This window comes from Acanthopagrus latus, chromosome 14 (genome assembly GCF_904848185.1).
Source record: "Acanthopagrus latus isolate v.2019 chromosome 14, fAcaLat1.1, whole genome shotgun sequence".
Lineage (NCBI taxonomy): Eukaryota > Metazoa > Chordata > Actinopteri > Spariformes > Sparidae > Acanthopagrus > Acanthopagrus latus.
In genome coordinates, this window is record NC_051052.1 from 696,366 (window position 1) to 720,729 (window position 24,364).

A 24,364-nucleotide genomic window follows, 5' to 3' on the forward strand; every position below is an offset into this window, starting at 1 on the left:
TTGCATTTTTTGAAAATTAGTGCAGCATTCCATATCAAACTGCAGTCGATCCCTTTCTGAACGGTCATCAGAAAGACAGACACGCAGAGTGGTTTGATCGAGCTCTCTCCACAAAGCCACATCTCAATGTTCCTCCATCGCTGAGCAGCACAGGCTCAATACAATCGATCCAGCCAGCCAGGGCTCCGCCTCAGTCCACCAGCACCAAGTTTGGTCCTACAAAGTTTCTCAAAAACCATCAATAAATCATCTATAGAGAATAAAAGCTTCATTACTTTTAAATTAATTGTGTGTTTTTTCACTGACAGTCAGTAATTGGTAATTTGGTGGCAAAGGTTTGTGTGTAATATCATACAATTAAATCAATAAGGTTGAGCTTTCTCAACCATCTGTAACCATTTACTCTGCAGCAGTTATGAAGCGCACTGTGCCATTCAACTCCTTTGACACCAGCAGCACCCAAAACTTTCCGACGTTTATCCTCACTGTGTCAACTGCAATGTGCTACAATTTTACATTAATATTTCACCAAGAACCTTCAATGTGACAACATATTTGACAACTTTTATATATCAAAATGACTTTAACTGTCCCAGTGAAACAAAGAGCTGTCAGTGCAAAGTTTTACATCACACAGAAACTTTACCACGTCACTTCAACTCTCATTCCAACTCAGTAACAAGGCAAAGGCAGTTAAGGATTAAGAGAAACAAACTCTGGGGCTATCAGACTATCAACTGGTAAGCAAGCTCACTTCAGTAGACACTGTGTGTAACACAGTACATGGAGGCCTAAGACATGACGTCAATACTGCTGTTTCTTCACTCTGATGATACTACTACTTTTTAAATGTTTCAAACTGAAATTCTGGCCAAATCTTACAAACTGCCTCTATAAATCTACCCTATGCAGCAGCTTCCCAGGTGTGTGGATGTGTGAAGTAGGCAGGCAGTGGGATGCAGCCAGAACAAGATGTTGCCTCCCTGCTCTGAGTTTCTTCAGAACATGTGTTCACAGATTGGCCTTTAAACAAAGAGAACAATACATCACATGAACTTACTTTGATATTCTACATTGAGGGCTACAAATGAGTATTTTCTCAGTTGATTAATTTAATGATTAAGCTGCTGATTATAATTTAATCACTTATTTATTGAGATTTAATGGTTGTGGCGGTTGTGGCTCAGGGGTAGAGCTAGCATCTCGTTATCAGAAGGTCGCTGGTCCGATTCCCCTGGACTGCATGTCGAAGTGTCCTTGGGCTGAACCCCAACCTTGCATGGCAGCCACCACCATCAGTGTATGAGTGTATGTATGAATTACTGTAAGTTGCTTTGGACAAAAGCATCTGATAAATGCCCTAAATGTAATTTAGAATAGTGAGAGCGCACAATAATTAACATGAGCACTAGAGTCTATTATGTAAATGTAACAGATTTAGCAACACAAGCTAATTTTCAACTGCAGTCTCTGGCAGGTTGGCGGCATTAAAAATTACAAAAAATATAACACATAAGTTAAGACAAGTAAAATAACACAACTGGTACTCCAGACTATGTCAGCTGTCCCTGCATGTGACTAAACACAACACAGACATACAAGAATATATCACGTAGAAGTATATATATATATATATATATATATATATATATATATATATATATATATATATATATATATATATATATATATATATATATATATATATATATATATATACATATATACACATACATACTGCTACACACATATATAATATAATATATTATATATATATACACAAATACACACATATATATATACACATATATAATATCATATTATATTATATGTGTGTGTGTGTGTGTGTGTGTGTGTGTGTGTGTGTGTGTCTGTGTCTGTGTCTATTATGCACCATGAAGGATGCACAACTTTTTTTTTTTCCAACCATGTGATTATGTTTAGGACATGGAACCATAAACATTGGTGGCTGGTCCTACAGTGCAGCATCATTGCGTAGATTCAGCAGCACCCTCTGGGTTTCAGCGGCCTACATGCACATATCTAGACGCCTCTGATCAACTGAGCCGGAATAACAGGAAAGTCATTTTCAGAGTGCATCAGGTTAAAATGGGTCAGTGGTGTCTTTGGGGCTCCACATCTTTCTCTGTGTGAGGGTGGTTGAGACTGTTCCTTTACCAAGGTCAGAGGTTTGATTTGTTGTCAGACTGTCGGCAGAGACAGAGCGAGACTCTTCAAAAACAAGAAGGCTCCCAGAGAGCACAGTCCTCCCTAAACAGTTCTCTAATTTACCACACAAATACATCAATTTAAAGCTGAATTGATTTTTTGACTTTGCGAACATTCCCTAAAGAATTACAATCAAGCCTCTCTCTCCATTAGTTTCACAGTTACGCCTCCAATCAATAATTGTTTAATTGTGGAACTGTCTGATCTGGATCACCACCAAAACCTTATTGACTTTTCTTTGGCTAAAGGCCAGTTGGTCCAGCAAATGTATTGATATAAGACTTTTAAAGATATCCTGCTCACAGACACACTAATTAACAGACATTAAACTATATCATAATTGGTGGATGAAATAAGTGTTTAAATAAAAAATGAGTATGCTACTGTTTATATAAAAAAGTAATTTGAACAAAATGTTCACTTATGGTTATTAGTCTCACTTCTAAGCTTTTTTTCTGCTTTTTATATTACTTATTGTACTTTTTAACTGTTTTTAATTACTTTTAATTCATTGCTTCTCTTTGGAACTATGTCTCTGGGCAGTATGGAGACCAGACCAGCTTTTTTCGCTCAGTTGTTAATACTGCTTTTTCACTGTTTTCTGCCGTGACCGTGGAGTCTGTGCGCAGCCCTATTGTTTTCAGTAGGGATCAGCTGTTGGCCCTCGAGCGGCTCGATGTCCCCCGCCAGCTGAAGAGCAGGAGATGTGGGTGCTGTACCAGAGCTGCTCGCCATAGCAGGGGGAATGTGAGATCTCTCCCCGACAAGACGGATGAACTAACGGCGCTGACCCGGGATCAGAGGGACTACAGTGAGTGCAGCATCATGGTGCTCGCTGAGATGTGGCTAACAGCGCTAACCCAGGACACGGACGTTAACGTGGGCGGTTTTCAACTGCAGCGGGCAGACAGGATGGCAGAGAGCAGTGAGAGGAAAGGAGGAGGGCTGGCTGTGATTGTTAATGACAGATGGTGTAACTCTGGGCACATCACTGTTAAAGAACAGGTCTGCAGTAAGGACATCAAACTTTTAGCGGTTAGCATGAGGCCGCACTACCTCCCGAGGTGATTGTGTTCGCTGTGTACATCCCCCCTCTGCTAACGCTGATGCAGACTGTGATGTTCTTCACTCAGTCACAATGTCACTGCAGCCACAGCACCCACAGGCCGTCTTCCTCATCTCTGGGGACTTCAATCATGCTGTCCTCCACCCTGCCCACATTCACACAGTATGTCACCTGCCACACCAGAGACAATAAAACACTGGACTTATTTTATGCCAACAGCAAGGAGGCACACAACTCATTCCCCCTCCCTCCCCTGGGAAGATCTGACCACAACCTGGTGCATCTCCTGCCTGTGTAACAGCTCCTCGTAAATAGGCAACCAGTGGAAACACGTACAGTTAAAGCATGGACCGAAGAGTCTGAGGAGGCTCTGACTGCTTTGACTCAACTGTGAGGGAAGAACTGTATGTTTCTCATGGGGAGGACATCAACAGCTTGACAGGCTGCATAACGGACTATATAAACTTCTGTGTTGATAACACTGTACCCAGCAGGACTGTACGGTGTTTTTCAAACAGCTAACCATTAATCCTGACAGAAAGTCTTAGGCCCCGTCCACTCGGGCGAAAACAATCTTTTTTTCTTAATCTTCCTCATCATCGAATATTAAGAATATTTGCACACAGAATGAGTTATGAACAAGCAGCATTGAGGTCCAGAATCACAGGAGTGTAGAAAATTGTTGATCTCATTCCAGATATTGAAGCTCAGGTTGCCCAGAAGCCTCCATCTTCTCCTTTATCATCAGACTCTTCTGCTCCTCTTCCACCCTCAACGCAGACATCCCAGCCTGCTCTTCCTCTTATGGAGACTAGCGAAGCCTCTTAAACTCTTCCCTAATCTGCCTCATCATGTGTCAAGCCTGGACCTTGATGTGTTCTGCTGTTAGGTCACAGTTTTCTAATATTTTTCCAAGAGATTTGGTTCCTCCTTGATTTAAAAATAAGTTTAGTTTTTTCCTGTGATCCTTTGCAGCTTCATCGATAGGTCAGAACCTGTGGTCCATGTGTTTTTCTGAATCCCAACAGACACACCTTCTGCTTGTGGTTGAGGCTGAAGAGCTTGAGTTTTTCAGTGTGGAAACAGCAAAGAGCTTCCAAAGCTCTCTGGTCTCTTTCCACTAAGAATGCCTCATACAGGTTTATTAACACCAAGATAGAAGGTGGGTCACTCCTTGAAGATCTTCTCTTACAATCCAGACACAGGCATGTTTTACAGAAGCAGTGACAACATGACAGGAAAATAGGATGTTTGAAGATGTCATGGCAGACCGGACACAAGAGTTCCCTCTCAAGGAAGTAAGCTAGCATGATTGGAGTTCAAAACACAGCAGGCAGACAGCACAGCGAGTCAGTCGGGCGTGGTTTCACCCCCTCCTCCAGAGCATTTCCTGAAAGTTAGTTTCATTTTGAGCTGAGCTTCCTCTGGATCTCTCAGTCAGTGTTCAGTGCTGAGCTGGCAGTATTCCAAGTGTTCCAGTATTTCCACAAATTCCTCCTGTAGATGTCCTCTCTGAGTGTGAAGGGTAAGTTCTTTTCTGACTATAATCTTCAATTTCTCATAGTTAATGTGTCCCTCCCCTCAGTGAGGGCATATCAAATGGTGTTTCCCAGTTTGTCAGATGATTCAGCGAAAGGGTGGAGCTTTGTTATTCTATAGTCAACAGTCTGCCGATGCTGGAATCCACACCAATCATTAATTAAAGCAGAAGCCCTGGCCATCTCTCAGGACTCATCACACCCCAGACACAATCTGTTCCAACTCCTCAAAACTCACATAAACAGACTCAAAAACAGTTTCCAACCAACAGCTGTGGTTGCACTAATAACCTCCAGAAAGTGAATAACTCACTCACCTTTTCCTTTCACTGAAATGCACTTCCTTATTTTGAAATACTGTTTGTTACTTCCACTGGACGTGCCTGTTCTTACGTGTTTTTTTATATTGTTTTTTATGTGTTGTTTCTACTTTATTTATCAAGCTCTATTTGCACTGAAATGACTGCACTTAATTTCATTGTACTTGTTACACTGACAATAAAGAAATTCAATTCAATTCAATAATTAGTGCCTACACATGTACACACATGCACGCGCACACACACACACCCACACAATTGTTTTCATCACATTACATGGGGACATTGGACATGGTCTTTCATCCTTCCATGTTGGGTGTTTGTACAATACTTGCTAGGAAATTAATTGAAGAGTGTGGTCTAGACGTGCTCCAACTGGAAAATGTCATGAGATACAGTGTTTTTCCCATTTTATTACTCTTACAAATGGAATCATGGTGAATAAACAAAAAATATACAAGACAAAAAAATGACTAACAAGAAAACCCTTTAATGTCAATGTGTAAACAAATTTCTAAAAAGTAATATCAATTATTAAAAATAAATAACATAAATAAGTGACTGCATAAGTATTCACCCCCTGTCTGACCTAAGTAAACAGAGGTCCAGTCAAATGGTGCTCGTAGTCTCAAAATTTGTGAAATGGATTTGTCGATTTGTGGATTGATATCATATTATTACCCTTCTTGTCAACACACTAAGTGTCCTGTTATGTTAGTCTTGGCTCCTGCAGTGGCCCCGTGCCCCCTCCAGTATGCTCCCAGCTTCACATAATCTAATCTCAGTTTAACAGTATTTACAATCCTCACATAAATCATCCTTTAAAAGCAATATGGAGCATGTGTTTCATTCTGAGAGAGCTCTGAACACAATCACAAGCACCAGCTGTCAGGGACAAAGGTCACATGTGCAAAATGAATTTGCACATGACAAACACTCCCCAATGCAGGGGATGGTGGATGGTGTGCAGATTTGTGTGTTTATGTGTGTATTCAGATTGTACAAGAAACCACTTGTGAGCAGATCTGCCCCACCCAGCAAACGACCCACTTAGGAACTCTTTGTCCCAAAAAAACGCTGCACTTATGATACCGCAGAGCTGGTAATAACTGGAAAACACACACACACACACACACACACACACACACACACACACACACACACCCAACCCCACACACACACGCGTATGCACACACACCCTCACACACACCCCCACGTGCACACACACACCCACCCCCAACCCCCCACACACAAACGCACGCACCCCCCCACCCCACCACACACACACACACACACACACCCACGCACACACACACGACTTCGCTGTCTGTAGTGTCAGCATTGCTTGTGAAGATGGAAACACCTCCAGAGTGTGTGACTGAGTGACATGTCCTCTTCACCTCCGTCACCTCCCCCCTCTCTCTCTGTTCCTTAATTCTCTTCATTTCCTGTCCTCGTATCTCTCCCTGCATCTTATGACCAGTTCACCACAGAGGATTGCACTAACTGCTGGCTTGTAGATACAGTATACACCCACCCCCACCCCCACACACAATTTGTGTGTTTCTGATGCAGAGATAACTGCTCAGTCTCACGTGGAGTCCAGTGGATTTGGAGCTCAAGCATCAGTCTGTTTAACTGGCCTGTTGGTTCTCTCACTTCCCTTTAATATGGCATCAGATCCATATTTTACACAGAGAAACACACACAGACACACACGCAAGAAACTACATGTTTAACCTCGCTAGATTGTTCTGACAGAACCTTAATTTCACAAATCTAAATTAAGAGAAATGAGAGTCAATTTCAATACTTCTTTAAGGAACAGTGCCCTTTGACTTCAACTTTGACATGTTTGATCAGAATCGTACTTCTTCTTCTTGACCTATAAAACAAACTTCTTTTTAATTCAAAAAAGACATAAGTGTTTTCAGCCCCGACTGCTCCACCAATCAGATGAATGGATGGGTAGAGAGGCAAAACGTTTAAAGAGCAAATGAAAAATGTGACCATGAAAATGAGCTGAATATGGGACCTTTGGATAAAACACTGTGGCTGTTCTGAAACATCGAAATATTTGTATTTAACTCTTTGCTATTTGTGGAAAATATGAATAAATCGCATTATATATATATATATATATATATATATATATATATATATATATATATATATATATATATATATATATATATATATATATATATATATATATATAATTGAATGTAGCAATAACTACATGTATCATAATATTGTCAATTTCTTGGATATTAAATAGAGAAAATGCTTGTAGATAAAATAAATCATATCAGCATGTCTATTCGCTGTGACTCCTGTGAGTCAAATACCTGAAAATCACAACACTGTATCACAATGATTTTAAAATCATGTAAAAACAGTTTTTCCCTCAGGCCACATTACCTACATGGGGCTAACACAAGCAAAGATATTATTGGATTGCTACATATGGATAGCTTTGAAATAGCTGCGAAAAAATCAAGACAAACCTCTACAGTCTCACAGTGTGTCTATAAAGCCATATCACCACCGATCAGAATCACTTCCTTATAAATGAAAGATGAGAAAATGAAATGACATGTAAGGCTGAGAGTCAGGTTAGCAATGACATACTCCCTGCCAACACTGAAAGAAAGCAACTTTGAAGATGGCGAGCAAACTAATAATCGCAGCTCAGTCAGAGCAGACACGAGTCTCATACTTCTGTCCTTGTTTGCTCTCTAAACCTGTTCTGTGTTAATGAATGTGTCCCTGCATGCTGCTGCTCACACCCACTACTTGTTTAGAGCGTCCTTACTACTGAGCACAGCTGTGCAAATAAGTGTATTTGTGCACAAGTAAATCTGACTTCTTTCAAGCCATACACACACACACACACACACACACACACACACACACACACACACACACCACTGCCAATCCTACAAAGAACTACATCATATCTTACCAAGACTAAAGTTACATCATTTTAATAGATTTCCACCTGTGCAGTTTTAGCCTGTCCCAGAGATGAGGATGCTTTGCAAGCCAGCTGTATTTGAACGCAGCTTGTATTATCATGTGAAAAAAATCTCTTTGTGGCTCAAGTTATGCACTGGTGGGCGAACACAGGGCTTTTGACCAATCAGCATCCTATGAGAAACTACTAGCAACAACAGATGGCTAGCCATAGTCTAGGTGTGACAACCACTGAGAGAGGTGACTGCTCATTTGAAGACAGAATTTGGCAGCTCTTTGGGGTTAGCATAGCTGCTAAAGCTTCAGTTATATCAGAGCTGGACAGCATATTTCTTTGAAAGAGCAGCAGAGAACACCACACAAGGCTCTTTGTAATGAAAAATATGATTTTCATCACTTTCTGACAGCATTGATAAACTGCATCAGTGTGTTGTATCTGCTGAGGAATGATTCGTCTTCATGGCAGAGCTGCTTGGCTCTGTGTGAATGACCAATGCCAGAGGATTGGCGAAATGCCACTGTGGCGATAATGTGGCATCGCTGTGTGAAAAGGGATTCTGTCTCTATCTCTGTCCCTCTCTCTCTCTCCTTCTCTCTCAACCCACTCAGTCTAGGCAGATGGCTGCCCCCCCACTGAGACTGGTTCTGCTCGAGGTTTCTGCCCATTAACAGGCAGTTTATTCTCACCGCTTTCTCCAGGTGCTTGCAACAGGAAACTGTCAAGAGATGACTTTTGCTATGAATTGGCGCTTTACAAATAAAGATTTACTGATCGATTGATTAATTGGTAAATACAACATACAACTATTCATAAAGCATGGGCAAGATAACAAAGACAAAAGATACTTTGATAGAGATAGATACTTTTGAATTATCCAATACGGACTGTTACATACAATAACAGGATCCATCTGTGTCTTTTCAGTGTAAATCAGAAATAGTGTTTTGTGTAGGATGTAATCACTAGTTATATATAGTACAGTTTTGATTTTCTCAGTGAAAGAGAGAAAAAGAGAACTGTACTTCTTCAGAGCTTTACAGTCTTGCGAAGCATCACTGAGTTTGACACAGAGGCTCAGAATCAGCTGCTGCAGCAGCGCCTGCATGAGGATGTTTTTTCTGGTGGGCGGGGAGCAACAAGGCTACGTTCATGTTACTCTAACTGTTTATTTTGTGGCGTTCCCAAAGCACTGAGCAGCTGCCAAGCCAAGCTAAACACACACACACACACGCACACTCAGAAAGAAACGTGCGCACACTGAAAATGGAAGAAAGAGGAAGAGACAGCAGTGGCAGCCTGACATGACCACTACCCCTCCTCTATTCTCAGTGTCAGTTCCAGGTTATGCTCTCTTCTCTTTCATTTGATTCTTCAATCAATCCTTGTCATTTCATCTTTCATTTATCTGTTTGTGTATCAACACAGAGCCGAAATATCACGAGGCTCAGTAAGCCTCTGATAACTTCTCCTCCTTTTTCATCTCGAAGCACTTCAAGCTAAATGACCCTAACCCTAACCCCACAAACCAAGCCCTTGTTGTTAACTGTCCCACAACTTGCATGGCAGGGTCAGTAAAGTCAGATTTCAAACCAGACAGAGTCAAGTTTTCACTTCTCAAACTCCTGCTCATTAACTCATCCTGCCTTTTGCAGGTAAAAGATGCCTGTCCGGGACAGAAAACATTTAGATTGCTCTTTCTAGGTAACTTGTTTGAGCAAAAATCCATATTTTCCAGCAGCAGGTCAGAAAATGTTTCTATAAATTAAAACATTAGCAAGTCAATGCGAATCACAATATCACTGGCTGCCCCTCATTAAAATTAATGGGAAAACCCGTGTTGTCCCTGCAACACTGGATCCAAGGTGAATAAATCCTGTTTACTTTTTGTCCCCACCCAGACATAATATATATTAGGATTATACGGATTACCAGTTAAGACTGGGGTACTTTTTGTTGGGCAATAGTTTGATTAATCAAAACAACAATAAATATAATAATTATTTCTTTAAATTATAAAAAATCAATTAATTGATGAATTATCAGTTAAGAAATTCAGGGGACAAAGAGAATACAGAAACCAATAACTACATCATAGAACAGAACAGAGACCACAATGCAGTACAGAAACATGGTGCAGTGAGTACAACAGAAGTCTCTCCACCTCACTTTTTATCTGCTAAAATCCAGTACTCCCAAAACCTAGGGTGACTGCATCAAGCACATATTTGTCTATGCATTGCAAAAAAATGTATTACTGTACTATTATAACAGTTTTATCTAGGGTAGTATGGGGAATATATTCTTGCAGTATGGGTAAACATTCTTCTACTTGCAAACAAAAAACAAACATAAAAATGGAAAAATGTTGAACGTTGCGTTGTTTGTGAACTTTCATGAGTAGCTTTCAGTCGCCCTCAGCCTTAAACCAATAATTTACATACTCAGCTCTGACTGGGTTGTTATTCTACAGAACAGCTCCTGGTTTTGCAATATATGTACCTCTGTATTATTGATAGACTGTAAAATGCAACAACAACATGGCAAGATTGACTGGCATTGCTGACCTGTGTCTGGGGTCGACATGGGTCCAGTGTTGTTTGGTGTGGAAGTGCAGTATTTTCAGTGGAGACTGTAGCTTTATGTGTTGCCAATCCCATATGAGCCGACAACATTTGCATAGAAGGATAACTCACTGACTGTAGGAGGCGTTTCCCCGTGGCTGGGTGGTGTCTGATGTGGAGGGTTAGAGGACACAGAGCACAGTGACTGACCACCACTCAGTGTAGCATGGACAGAGACATAGAGCTGGCAGTCAATGCACTAATGTTACATGTCCAGGTGCCAGGCCTCTGCTACTTGCTTTCTCCCAGCTTACCTTACTCAGTATAGCTAGCTGTTACTTGCCAGGCAGGGATGTGACAGTTGATCTGACTCCCTTCACTGGTGACAGGAGGCAGTTTTCTTTTATGGCCAGGTGAGATTAGTGAGAAAACAGCAACAGTGGTGACTACAGTGGGGGACACACTACCTCAAATTTGGGAAACCATAGATTTTGAATTGGACACAATTCAATGCCTTTCAAAGAGCTTCCTTATGCAGAGTCAATATCTTTTCTACCCCTATCTTTCAGTTTGGCCCATTCTCTAGAAAAGTACAACAGCATCATGCTACTTCCATGTTTGCGTCTGACAGAGAGCAGTTATTCTAATGGCAACAAGAGGACATAGGAGACTTTAAAGCATTTCAAAAGACAACTAAGGTTTTTCTTTCTGACTAGGTGGTTAGATACATCTGACAACACATCAACAACAAAATAATCAGTTACAGATTCCCAGTTCGGATTAAAATCCACCACTGCCATCAGTCATGCCTGCAGTGAAGAGCCTGTCAGCTGCCTCTGTGGCTGCCTGTGGTTACTGAATGGAGTGGCTGAGCGGTCGTCCTGTGTGTGTCCTTCCCCTCTGCTGTATGTCACCATCACTAACCTCCATCCGCTGTGCTCATCGTGCATGAACACAGTCCTCCCATCTCTGCTGCTATAAATCGGTTTCTAACTCCTGCACCCCCAAGCCCGCCACACACTGCCCCCCCCCCAGGCAGACAGAGAGGCAGCAATTTAATAAAGCCTGCACTGGTAACACACCAGCTGATGGCCAGGAGGTGTATGTGAGTGGAATAATAAGAGATTTGGTGCATATAGCAGCCTAATAGCTTGAGAATCTAATTACATCCAGCTGAATATTCTCATGAAGTCAATAGTCAAGTTAAGTCAGTCAGAATGGATCTCTGCTCTGGATCAGGGAACACACACACACACACACACACACACACACACACACACACACACACACACACACACACACACATTGTGAGTATGAGGGCAGCTTGGTGACAGTCCTGATACCTGCAAGGCTTCTATGATTTGCAAAAACATCACACATACAGGGCAAATTCAAAGGTGAGGTCAAGCTGGAAGTGTGCTGCCAGACACACACACACACACACACGCACGCGCGTATGCACACTTGATGCACACACGCATGCACCCAGACTCGGAGAATAAATTCCTGCACGGAGTGTTATAGTGCCCACACACACATATAGACACATACAGAAACACACAGACATGAGGAGCTGGTACAGGCTTTAGGGAGTGTTCAGTCAAGCAGGGAGCAAACATCAAACCACTACAGCCAGGGGAGAGAGACACAGAGGAGGACACACACGCACACACGCACACGGGGCGGGGGGGGCACAGAGATTTCTCCAGGGATTTGAGACTTGAGAGGAGTGGAGGGCAAACTGGCTCCCACTGAGCAGGAAGGGGCTCCAAACCATAAACACACACACACACACACACACACACACACACACACACACACACACACACCACACAGACAAACAAACACACACACACAGGAATGTACACACAAGCCTCCTCTCAGAGGAAACTCTGATTTGGAAACTATGTTATGCACTCAATTAACAGTATTTCACCCTCACATGACCAACTCTGAAGTCATGCAATCATTTTTGAGTTAGAACCTTTCCTATCTCTTCCATATGATGTCAACTCAGAGTTAAATCTGCCACATTCCAGGCCATCAGTTCCTGAAGCAGGTTCTATCATCATTTCATCACGTCCAAATGCAAGTGGAGATGCTTAGGTAATGTCACCTTTAGTAGCCTAATTTTCACAGATATGGCACAACTCCCCCAGAAGCACAGAAGACAACTGTTCTCACAGGCAAAGTGTTTAGTTGAGGCTACTAATCTAAAAGTGAAAAGTGGAAAATCCACTGTAATGAGAAAATTAATACACTACCTGAACGTTTTGCAGCCCAGTTACCACTGAAGTTGTTATCCTCTCCCTCCTGAGTATTGAATGGATAGGCAATGTATGCGTTGACGTTGAGAAAAAAAAAAAAGCAAAACCTGAGGACTCAGTCTGGCCATTTTAAAGCCATGTAACAAAAATAAATATCATCGAAACAGTTATGAGAATTCATTATTGTCAACATTAATGAAACCCTCAAATGTGTTTCATAGTGTAGTGGGGATACACTCAATTTCCCGACAGGGGCCTACAAGCAGCACCCACTGGGACTTTACAGCAGAGAGAAAAAGAGAAACGATGAGAGAAACTAAAAGACGACTGAGACTATCACACACAGTTCAACAAGGAATTCAGTTGCTCTTATGTACTGGTCGGACTGGTGACCAATTAAAAAAGAAACCTGAATAAATAAATGGAGAAAGTTATTACTACCTATTTCTTCCACCCTGGTTTCATCCAGCCTGACAACAACATTACCAATATATGCTGCATTACATCCAAATAGTCCCCCTGTTCTGCATCCTCTGACTGTGATTCACTGCTAGAGCAACAACAGCAGCATTGTACAAGTCAAACTGTAGATAGGACAGAGAAGAACGTTCTAAGTCACTGTTTCACAAACCTCTGCTAGTACATGTATATATGAATAATCAAACAAAGCCAACTTTTCGACTTTCTTCTGCTTGCGAGCTACAGTGTTATGCGTTAACTCAGGGCTGAAGAAATGTCCTAAGGAGACACTGTGGATCAGCTGTTCCAAAACACATCAAAGTGGATGTGAGTCACATGCTGACCAGTTACATATTTTAAAAATGTGTTTGTGACCTGATGCAGACAGCACAATCAGCAACCACATCAGCTGAGTGGTAAAACCAACATGGACATCGCAGTTCCTGTTACAGCCTCGTAGATGTCAGCTTCACAAAAATCGGACTAAATGTCATTTCTGTGGCAACCATAAATCATTTGTGATTCAATCAAATTTGCATCCAAACAGTTGCAGTCCCAACCAACCCTAATCCATGGGAAGTCCTGTATAAGTCAAAATATAGGTTTATAAATCCCCCACCTTGCTCAGGGACCAAAAGCTTGAACAAACAAAAAACATATGTATGGCAAATGGAAATAGGAAAAATAGCAGAAGTGACAAACTAAGTGTAAAGGCCACACTTTCACATTGTAGAAAATGCATCTTTCGCTTTCCCAAATTCTCTGAAAATAACAATACACAGCAGACGTTGCAATGACATGTAGTAACTGGGCTGTAAATCAGAGCTGCAGTGATTAATTAATTAGTTGTGAACTATGGAATAAATCTCTCATCACTACTCTGAGAATCAATTAGAGTATTTTTCTTGAGGAAAAAATCAACTTAAAAATTGTATGATTTCAGCTTCTTTAATGTGAATATGTTCTGGTTTCTTTCCTCGCTATGACAGTAAAATGAATATCTTTAGCTTACGGACAAAACAAGAGATTTGTGGACGTCATCTTGGGATTTGGGTATCACATTGCGTTTTTCACCATTTTCTGACATTTTACAGGTCAAAAAACAGATCAACTAGAATGGCACTAAGTAGAGCTCATAGCTCTGCCAAGGCCCCAAGACTCTTCCTGATGTGCACCAAGAGTTAAGGGTCTATTTTAGGCACAGACCATCTTTTCCAAGTTTTGTGAAAATCCATTCAGTTGTTTTTGAGTAATCCTGCTGCCAAACCAACCAACCAACCAACTAACCAACCAACATGAGTGAAACTTAACCTTACTGCGTTCTCCACCAAGAGTGATAAAATCACCTGTGGTTGCTCTGGTCGCTCACATCGCGTTGCTGCAGTTGCCTGTGCAGCAGCAACTGCAGCGACTGAAGTGACCAAAGCGACCGAAGGGGTGGGTCTTTCAAGCAGCAGGCATAGGCCTATATAATAATCTATTACATTGGTTCCCAATTGGCTGTCGCCGCAGTCGCACCGCTGCTCATTTGCATAAAGTTGAGCGCCTGTCAACTTTAGTTGCTGCCGTCGCGTCGCTGAAATCTTGTCACTGGAATCGCTTCGTTCATGCCGCCGGTCACTCACGCAGCTAGTCGTCACGGTCGCTCAAGTCGCTTTTGGTGTGAACACACTATGAAACCGAGCAAAAACACCAAGGGCTCAAATTAACGCTATTAAAGCTAGGGTCTGTAATGTTGTTCAGAAACACATTTTGTTATCCTGGGTGAAATGGTCCTGCTGTCCTGAGAGTAGTCAATAAGACCTCTGTGGCAGCTGCAGAACTGAGAAAACGCTGACCAATCACTGCTTTTCGGCCCGAATAGCACGGATTGGTCAGATGCCTTAATGTCTCGTTCTGCCTGCACCCCACTCTGTCCCTCCCTCCTCCAAGTGTGCACAGGTTAAGTTTCACTGATGCCAGAAATATTAAGCTCACTCCTCTGCAGAAATACGGAGTTGCAGGAGAAGACGTTCATTTGGTTACAATGGCAGAGAAAATGCAGCCAGCGTTACTTGTAACAGCTCACCCCGCTAAAAAGGCAAGGGAAAGAAAGCCTGAGGTAGAAATGGCTGCGACGAAATAGGCTCTAGATAAAGAAAGAAGTCAGAACTTAGAGGAGGTGCCACTTAGAAATCTTGCTAGCTCTCCAGGATTGTAGACCCTAGCTTTAAGGCTACTGTCCCATTCAGAAGATCTTGAAGCAAAAAATAGGTGGGTTTAGGTTAGATTTGGGAGAATTTTTCCTTGATTGATAGGGGTCTTGGCTTTTAACAATGAGAGAAGGCCATCCATGTTGGCTTCTAATGGAGCAATGAGTAGTAAACCCCAAATTTTATTCCAATAAACAACTAGTCATGCAGTTTTCCTGAAGTCAAAAGGGACAACTGGGCAGCTAACATGCTGTAAACATGTCTCATTTCACTGAGAGCCACACCATGACTTGTTTAACTGATGGAAAGTGACTAAACATTCTACCATGACACATGAGAAGCTTCCATCTTTCATTCCTTGCCAAAACTCCTTTGACATGCCATGGGTCAGTGCAGGAGCAATTAGTTAGCTGTGCAGAGCTAAACACCTTGGCAAGACTTCAAAATCTTGGCAATTGAAGAAAAAGACCTGTTTTGAAAGGCATTTGGAAGACATTGCAGCAGCTTTGAACCATGCAACAAACCAACTGAAAATGTGGCTTGTCCTCCATGTTTCAGTTCACCCTGAAATAGTGGTTAGGACCGTAGACACAGTAGTCATGGAGCAGAAACAACAGACCAGTATCTCTTCCTCATATTCCACTGGGACTCCCCTCAATGCTTGGAACTCAACTGATTGCGTCAGTGTTTGCTGTTGAATAAGTGTGGTTCAAACTAAATGCTTAGTCGAAAGTATAGGCAAGTGATGGCATTTCAGCTTAACAGTCAGTGCAGCTGCGTGGGCTTCGTTACAGCGAACCAACTCATATGTAGACAAATCCTGACAGGGTTCAGAATACAACTAAGGGTATAATCAGCTTCAAAATGGAAACTTGACGACCAACAAAAGCTGGAGCAATTTGACACTTACTGAGGCTGATAGTGACTGCCTGTCACCGGGCATTCAGACAACAGCACTGTCCTTCAACACCATGGATGCAGAGGGACCAGAGGGGCCAGGATTCCAATAATGGGCTGACAGAGAAGTGACCGAGCTAGAATTTGGAAGGAATTTGAAGGATTCAAAGAAGTGGTGATGATGCAGTGTGAGACTAGGCCTGTTTGTTCGGAGTCCAATGCTGTTCATTGTATTCAAGGCTGTTATTGTTCCAGAACGTATCCTCAAGCCTGCAGTCCAGACTGAGTCAGCCAATAGCTGAGAATGAACAGTAGCTGTTTGGTCAGACCTCATGTCCTATCCTCACAAGGAATAAATGCAAAGACTGCAGTTGAAACCTGGTAAGAAAGGGTTTGTAAATGACCTTGTGGTAGTCTTCTGGTACCTTGCTCTTGGTATGGATGAGATGGTCTAAAATTGACCCTAAAGTAACCCTATGTTTACCCTAGATCACTGTTTCCTGCCTCTATAAAATGGAGTCTACATATGGATTATGTGGAGTTCTGTTACACAAGCAAAATAGTCCCGCCATAGTTTGGGGTATCAGGTTTGGTTTGGGCTGTTTTGCTGCATAAATTCTTTAGATCACGTTGGAGCATAAAGATGCTGGGACATGTCAGATCTTAGTTTTAGGCATGCACAGGGCTCCCTTGTTCACCTTTGTCATGCCTTGTTTGAAAAAGTAAACTAGTCAGCATTAAGAGATAAAGCCAAGCGTGGAGTTAGTAAGTATTCTGGTACCAATACTTGAGTTTCTGAACCTAAACAGCAGGCTCTCTGCTTACTTAAAATAGTCTCAAATTATTTATAGAAAGTCTCGTCAATGAAAGCATTAATAAGACCGTTAACTTCAACAAGAAATTCAATTCCATCCACTGATTCTCAGGGGTACAGACACCTTTCTGTCAGTACTGAATTAATAACAATAATTCCAACCCCAAACAAATTTTAAAGAAGAGCCTAAAAAGTAATTGTATATCAACATCAAGGGCTTTACACAACCATTGAAACAGAAAGCTAATAATACAAGCTAAACCATGAAAATACACACACAAATACAAGGGTCTATTTTTAAGAAGTGAGCATTCAAAAGTGATCTTAAAGATGAGAGTGAGTTTTCAGAGACACATCTGTTCAATAACTAGGAATAACCAAAAAATTAACACTAAGGGGGCCAGGATTGGTGCAGTGTGGTCATATTCCCTAGCGTGAGTCAAAATTCTGGCTGCAGGCGTTTAGATGAGCTAATCCCATTAATCATTTGAGACCCATCTCCTTGGGGCACTGCCAATCCACAGAGACAGATTACCCACTGGGCAGAACGGAACCCACGGCCACACATCTGGAGGGGGGCACATGCCCTGGGTTCAGCGTGTGCCAATTAGCTTTTGGTAATTTCACTGGTCATTGGGTCGATCATGAAGCTGTGATGGTCTGTGTCTGCTCGGTGCTCAGTTGGAGCTTCGAGGTGAGATGACAAACAGAATGCACAGAGGGCCGTAGGGTGAGTCAGTACAGGCCCAGGACCAGTGTTTTGGCCATGCTCCTCTGAATTTGTTATACTAATCTAATTTGTGACTTGTCAGCTCCCACTGCTGTACACAATCTCATGCCTCTGTGCACCATCTCTGAATGTGTCCTGCTCTGGTCCCCACCACATTCAGTGTGTTCTGGCTGTGTTCACACCTGCATTCACAGCTGTCCGCTTGTCACATCTGACTGTCACTCACCTGACCGTCTGTGTTTCCATGCGAGCACTTAAAATGCGTGACCGCGCTCATATATTTACATGCCTGCATGTGCACACACACAGGGTGCATGTGTGTGCGCATTCTGCATGCATTCATACATACCGATGAGCAGCGGTTGTGGGCTATTTATAGAGCAGCTATATTAGCTCACCGTATGTGTCAGCTGCTGCTCTCAAAATGGCCACAGACAGCACGAGCAACAGCAGGAAAACTAGGTGGCAAAGTAGGTAGAGCACATGAAAGTGCCTGCTCACAACCGTAGACAGACAGGGAACAAGTGTGTGTGTGTGTGTGTGTGTGTGTGTGTGTGTGTGTGTGTGAGAGAGTGAGTGAGTGGGTGTGTATGCATGTTGATGTCTATGGGTGTGTGAGAAGCTACAGGGCCATTTTGTCGTCCAACAGGTCCACAAAATATACATGTTTGCCAATGTGCACAAGGACCTGAGACACCAACAACCCTGTGGAGGTTGAGCACGCACACACACACACACACACACACACACACACACATGTTCCCACACGCAGCACGGCAACAAGTAAAGCCTGTTCGGCACAGCAGAGCAGCCTCTGAGTCACACTGGCGCGTCAAACTTGCATCAAGACAGCAGACTTGTTCCCTCCGTGTGTGTGTGTGTGTGTGTGAGTGTGTGTGTGAGGAGAAAGAGAAAGAGACAGGTGAAGTGTGAGAGCACCAACTCTGATGAAGGAGCAGAGCCTCAACAGCAGCAAAAGAGCATCGCTCTGACTGCATGTGTGTGAATGTGTGTGTGTTTGTGTGTTACAGGGCAGTGAAACAGAGATATTTGTGAATTCCTCCGGCAGGGCAGAGAGGCAGAGAGGTGGGTGTTGATGAGAGCTGAGGGAAATCTCTGTGCCCGCCGACCAATCTAAGCAGCCCCTCACCGCCTGAGACTGCTCACACTGCCTCTCTGTCTCCCTCCCTGCATCTCCTGGTCCCTCTTGCTCTCTCTCTCTCTCTCACCACACATGTCCAACTCACTTGATGAAGCAGCGAGCTCCCTCGAATGTGTATCCTTCCTCCCATCCTGTTGGTAAATCTGGAAGGACAGGGGAGGGGAAGAGGACAGACAAATCACTGAAACATTAGCAGCTGTGCAGAGAGATATGAGGCTGATCTCTTTCTTTCTCTCGCTCATACACTCACACACACACACACACACACACACACACACCTGCACAGCAATGCAGTGTCTGGACCACAAATAGCTCATTTGGCTTGTGCTTTTTGATGCAATTCCGCGCCCCCTCCCCATTACCCGACAAGATTTACTGATCACTGTGTGCGTGCAGCGGTTGGCCTCTAGCTGTTTGAATACACTGTTGATCTGCATGCAGCGACGCCTTTCCACCCGTCACCCCTCTCCCCTCTCCCATCGCGGGCAGATGTGTTTGATTTTGGAATATATCGGCTTTGCACTGCCGCACCAGAGGCGCTGCATTGTTCTTCATGCAGCCTCGGTGCCTGTACGTGCTTGGAAATACTGGCTTTCTGCAGCAAAAAAAAGCCTGTCAGCGGGAAATGTGTCAAATGTCACTGCAGGGAATCGGCTCCGAAATCGGTTAACGCCTACGTGACAGAACTTTTAAAAAGTGTGTCGCAAAGTGTCCAGGTGGAGCGGGCAGGGGGAGGCGTGTGTGAGGAGGGGGAGGGCGGCGTGCGTAATGGTCCGCCAGAGGAGAGCAGAGAGGGGAGCGGAGCAGAGGAGGCTGTTGCTTTGCTGCAGAGAGAAGAAATCTCCCCTCATCGTCTTCCACCGCTCTCTCAGCAACTTGTCGCCCCCTTTTTCTCCGCCGTGACGCGCGGATAACCTTTCCCTGGCGCGGCGTGCGCGCATGTGTGTGCGTGTTTTCGCAGTGATTAAAGAAAAGCCCCATTCTCAGACTGTTTACCTGGAGTTTTCCTGTGCCCCGTGATTACGGCTTCTCCAGTAACAGGATGCAACCAGGTCGTACTCTTTGCTTCTTCGCTGTTGGTGGGGAAAAAACGGGGAGAAGGTGAACAGAGAACCCGAAAAAGACAAACAGGAACAATGCGTCGGAGAAACAAGCAGTGCGTGTCCATAAATCCATGTGTCCGCGTGATATTTACTTGATGAAGAATATGCGTCCATCCCGAGTCACGCCATAACTCCAAGAAGAGGGAAGGCAGGAGAGCCAGTCCGGCTTAGGATCCGCCGCCATGTCTAGCTGAGAGCAGTACTGCTCTGGGTTACTACACACAGGGCTGGAGAGCGCGGGTCCGTGCCAAGCGCGCGAGGGATTCCGCGCGCGCGCATACAGGAGATGGGAGCGCGCCCAGAGGATAAAGACACAAGCAATGATTTTCTGCCAAGTGACGGGAGGCGGTTTTTTTTTTTTTTTTTTTTTTTTTTTGGCAGACATCCTCATCAGCCTAAACCGACCCCATGTAAAGTTCACTGTGTGAGTCTTGCAGTGTGAGTTTATGATCACTCAGCCAGCCAGCCAGTCAGTTAATGGATAGTTACATTGCAACTAATCAATTCAAACGTGAATGACACACTGCTGAACTTCATCCCATCCTCGCCTGTGAGTGACTGAGCCTTCTGAGGACGCTCCTCCATACCCAGTCATGATGCTATCACCTGTGGCCAGTGACCCTGTTACCTGTGGAATGTTCCCCAGTCCAAGCTGTCGAGGCAAAATGTACAGTCTCTCTGCTGTTTTCAGTTAAGTGTATATCAAAACAGTGATCACATTCTGTTTTATTTAGGTTTCACACAACATTCCAACTCGTTGGTGTGTGTGTGTGTGTGTGTGTGTGTGTGTGTGTGTGTGTGTGTGTGTGTGTGTACATGTACACTTGCGATGACTGTTTGTTCATGCATGCATGCTTGTTATGAATATGGTATACAGTGCATGTTTCTTACATAATATATGAACTGTACATACAGATCCCATACTTAGATGAGACAAGTCCTCTGTTGCCTTTTTTCATTTATTATGAATAAAAGGCAAATGCCACAGAAGTCCAAAACATAGGAAAAAAATACGATAAATGAATTTTCATGTGGCTTTAAATCCTCTGCTTGAGACTTTTTCTTTTGCCCAGATAAAGAACAACAGTGTTTTACGGAGCAGTTCCATCATGCGCCTCCTAAACTGCTTCAACGCTCCTTGTTTTAGATTCTCCACATCAGTGGAGCTCTGCTGGAGGGACGCGTGTGCCTTCCAAAGACATTCCCTCACAACTCGCTTGAAAATCACTCTGTCAAATGTCTGATAAATGGCTTCATTGTAACACAGACTGACAGATGAATGGCAGACCTCCTTTTGAATGAGAAAACCTTTATGGACGAAGTACATGTAAAAAGACATTTATAATATCACAATTAAATAGATTCCTCAACCCATCTGACCACTATTTTTGCCTCCACACACCAGCACTGTTGTCAAGACCACCTAAACTGAGACCAAGCCCTGACCAAGACCAGAGTGCTTCAAGAAGAAGACAAGTCCGAGACTTCTGGGTGTTGAGAGCAAGTGCATTAAACACAATACAACATGGAACATGCTAACCAGGATCTGCACAAATGGATCTGAAAGATACACATTTGCATCAAATTACAAATTAAGAGTCCTCTCATTATCCTCTTTTATTGCCATATACAGTCTACATGTGTGTTATGTATACAGTAAGTGGACCATGACAAACCATTTGATAATAAAGTAATCAGTAGGAATTGCATAGTTGAATGTTTGTGTAGACATTTCACTTTTCTTTGACAGAATACAAACACTCAGCAGCTCAAACCTTATTTATTCAATTCAAGCCTGCCTGTGTTTTCCATCCACCATTACAACACAACTCTTGTGCAGTCAGGTTCAGGTTTTCTGGGTGAATCTTGTCTTCTAATAGAAACTATCATTAAGAACAGAATGTAAAGATTAAATACAGTGATATTCCTGCAATTGTGTTCCTAACTGGTCTTGAAATAAAGACCAGATTCCTCTTCTTTCTTTCTTTCTTTCTTTCTTTCTTTCTTTCTTTCTTTCTTTCTTTTACCATCAAAGTTTTGTATTATTTTACTCAACTTTTCACACAATATGTGAGCAATCTTTTAAATATTTCTTCTTGCTCTGGATATTTTTCTGTTCTGGAATCTCAAATTGCATTTAATCAAAACCCACAAGTTTTGTGATAGCATGTATAGAAGATTTTACATCAACAAGTCTGTGTACACAATTAAAAGCAATGGTGATGAAAGGAAAACGTGGTGTTTTGATGATTGTGGTAGATAGCACTACCTTGCTTCCATGTTGGTTTGCACTTGATCTACATTCATCAGTCATGATCACCACACATTTACGCAGGCTCTGAATGCCTTGGAATGCTTCAAAATGGACATGGGCAAATCAACGGAGCAGACAAACAAACACCAGTCAGAACTTACGATCCACACATACACTATATTACCAAAAGTATTCGCTCACCTGCCTTTACTCATTCTATGAACTGAAGTGCCATCCCATTCCTAACTCATAGAATTCAATATGATGTCGGTCCACCTTTTGCAGCTATTACAGCTTCAACTCTTCTGGGAAGACTGTCCACAAGGTTGAGGAGAGTGTTTATAGGAATTTTTGACCATTCTTCCAAAAGCGCATTGGTGAGGTCACACACTGATGTTGGTCGAGAAGGCCTGGCTCTCAGTCTCCGCTCTAATTCATCCCAAAGGTGTTCTATCGGGTTCAGGTCAGGACTCTGTGCAGGCCAGTCAAGTTCATCCACACCAGACTCTGTCATCCACGTCTTTATGGACCTTGCTTTGTGCACTGGTGCACAGTCATGTTGGAAGAGGAAGGGGCCCGCTCCAAACTGTTCCCACAAGGTTGGGAGCATGGAATTGTCCAAAATGTTTTGGTATCCTGAAGCATTCAATGTTCCTTTCACTGGAACTAAGGGGCCAAGCCCAGCTCCTGAAAAACAACCCCATACCATAATTCCTCCTCCACCAAATTTCACAGTTGGCACAATGCAATCTGAAATGTACCGTTCTCCTGGCAACCTCCAAACCCAGACTCGTCCATCAGATTGCCAGATGGAAAAGCGTGATTCATCACTCCAGAGAACGCGTCTCCACTGCTCTAGAGGCCAGTGACGGCGTGCTTTACACCATTGCATCCGACGCCTTGCATTGCACTTGGTGATGTGTGGCTTGGCTGCAGCTGCTCGGCCATGGAAACCCATTCCATGAAGCTCTCTGCGTACTGTACTTGGGCTAATCTGAAGGTCACATGAAGTTTGTAGCTCTCTAGCAATTGACTGTGCAGAAAGTCGGCGACCTCTTTGCACTATGCGCTTCAGCATCCGCTGACCCCTCTCCGTCACTTTACGTGGCCTACCACTTCGTGGCTGAGTTGCTGTTGTTCCCAAACGCTTCCATTTTGTTATAATAGAGCTGCCAGTTGACTGTGGAATATTTAGGAGCGAGGAAATTTCACGACTGGATTTGTTGCACAAGTGGCATCCTATGACAGTTCCACGCTGGAATTCACTGAGCTCCTGAGAGCGGCCCATTCTTTCACAAATGTCTTGTCTCACAGTCTGCATGCCTGAGTGCTTGAATTTATACACCTGGGGCCAGGCCAAGTGATTAGAACACCTGATTCTGATCATTTGAATGGGTGAGCGAATACTTTTGGTAATATAGTGTATATGACATGCTGTCATCACTCTTGGCAGCAAGGTGTCTTTACAAGCAGATGAATGAAGGAAAAACAGTAGAGCTGTTTGCAAACTTTGAAAAATCTGAAGCCTAACATTAGCTTGTCACTTCAGGAAGGCTTCAGACCATGTCAGTGCTGCAACTCAGACTAGGTTTATTTGATTATTTAATTAATATGTTACATCAAATTCTTTAAACTTCATTTTTTTAAGTAACAGTCAATCTTTATAGATATACTTAATTCTTAGCTCAGCGGGTTAGCTGCCCAGCCTGCCTGTCCTCCTCACTCATCACTTACTCCCCTGGAGTGATTCTCAGCCTCCACTCTCTGCACAACCCAACAGAACACCTGCGTCATG

General features: G+C 43.1%; 1 protein-coding gene across 16 annotated transcripts in view; it reads right to left on the minus strand.

Annotated features, from left to right (window-relative positions):
- Window positions 1-21,727, minus strand: part of plekha5 (pleckstrin homology domain containing, family A member 5) — a 217,622-nt gene extending 195,895 nt beyond the window's left edge. For 15 of the 16 annotated variants that reach the window (XM_037121045.1, XM_037121030.1, XM_037121035.1 and 12 more), the window contains exons 1-3: window positions 20,408-21,727; window positions 20,209-20,285; window positions 19,298-19,355 (exon numbers count right to left, since the gene is read on the minus strand). In XM_037121045.1, coding sequence (XP_036976940.1) covers window positions 19,298-19,355; window positions 20,209-20,285; window positions 20,408-20,706 — 434 coding nt within the window. In that variant the 5' untranslated portion in view covers window positions 20,707-21,727. The remainder of the gene's footprint in view (window positions 1-19,297; window positions 19,356-20,208; window positions 20,286-20,407) is intronic. The other variant, XM_037121037.1, reaches the window with a different exon arrangement.
- Between the last annotated feature and the right edge of the window lie 2,637 nt (window positions 21,728-24,364).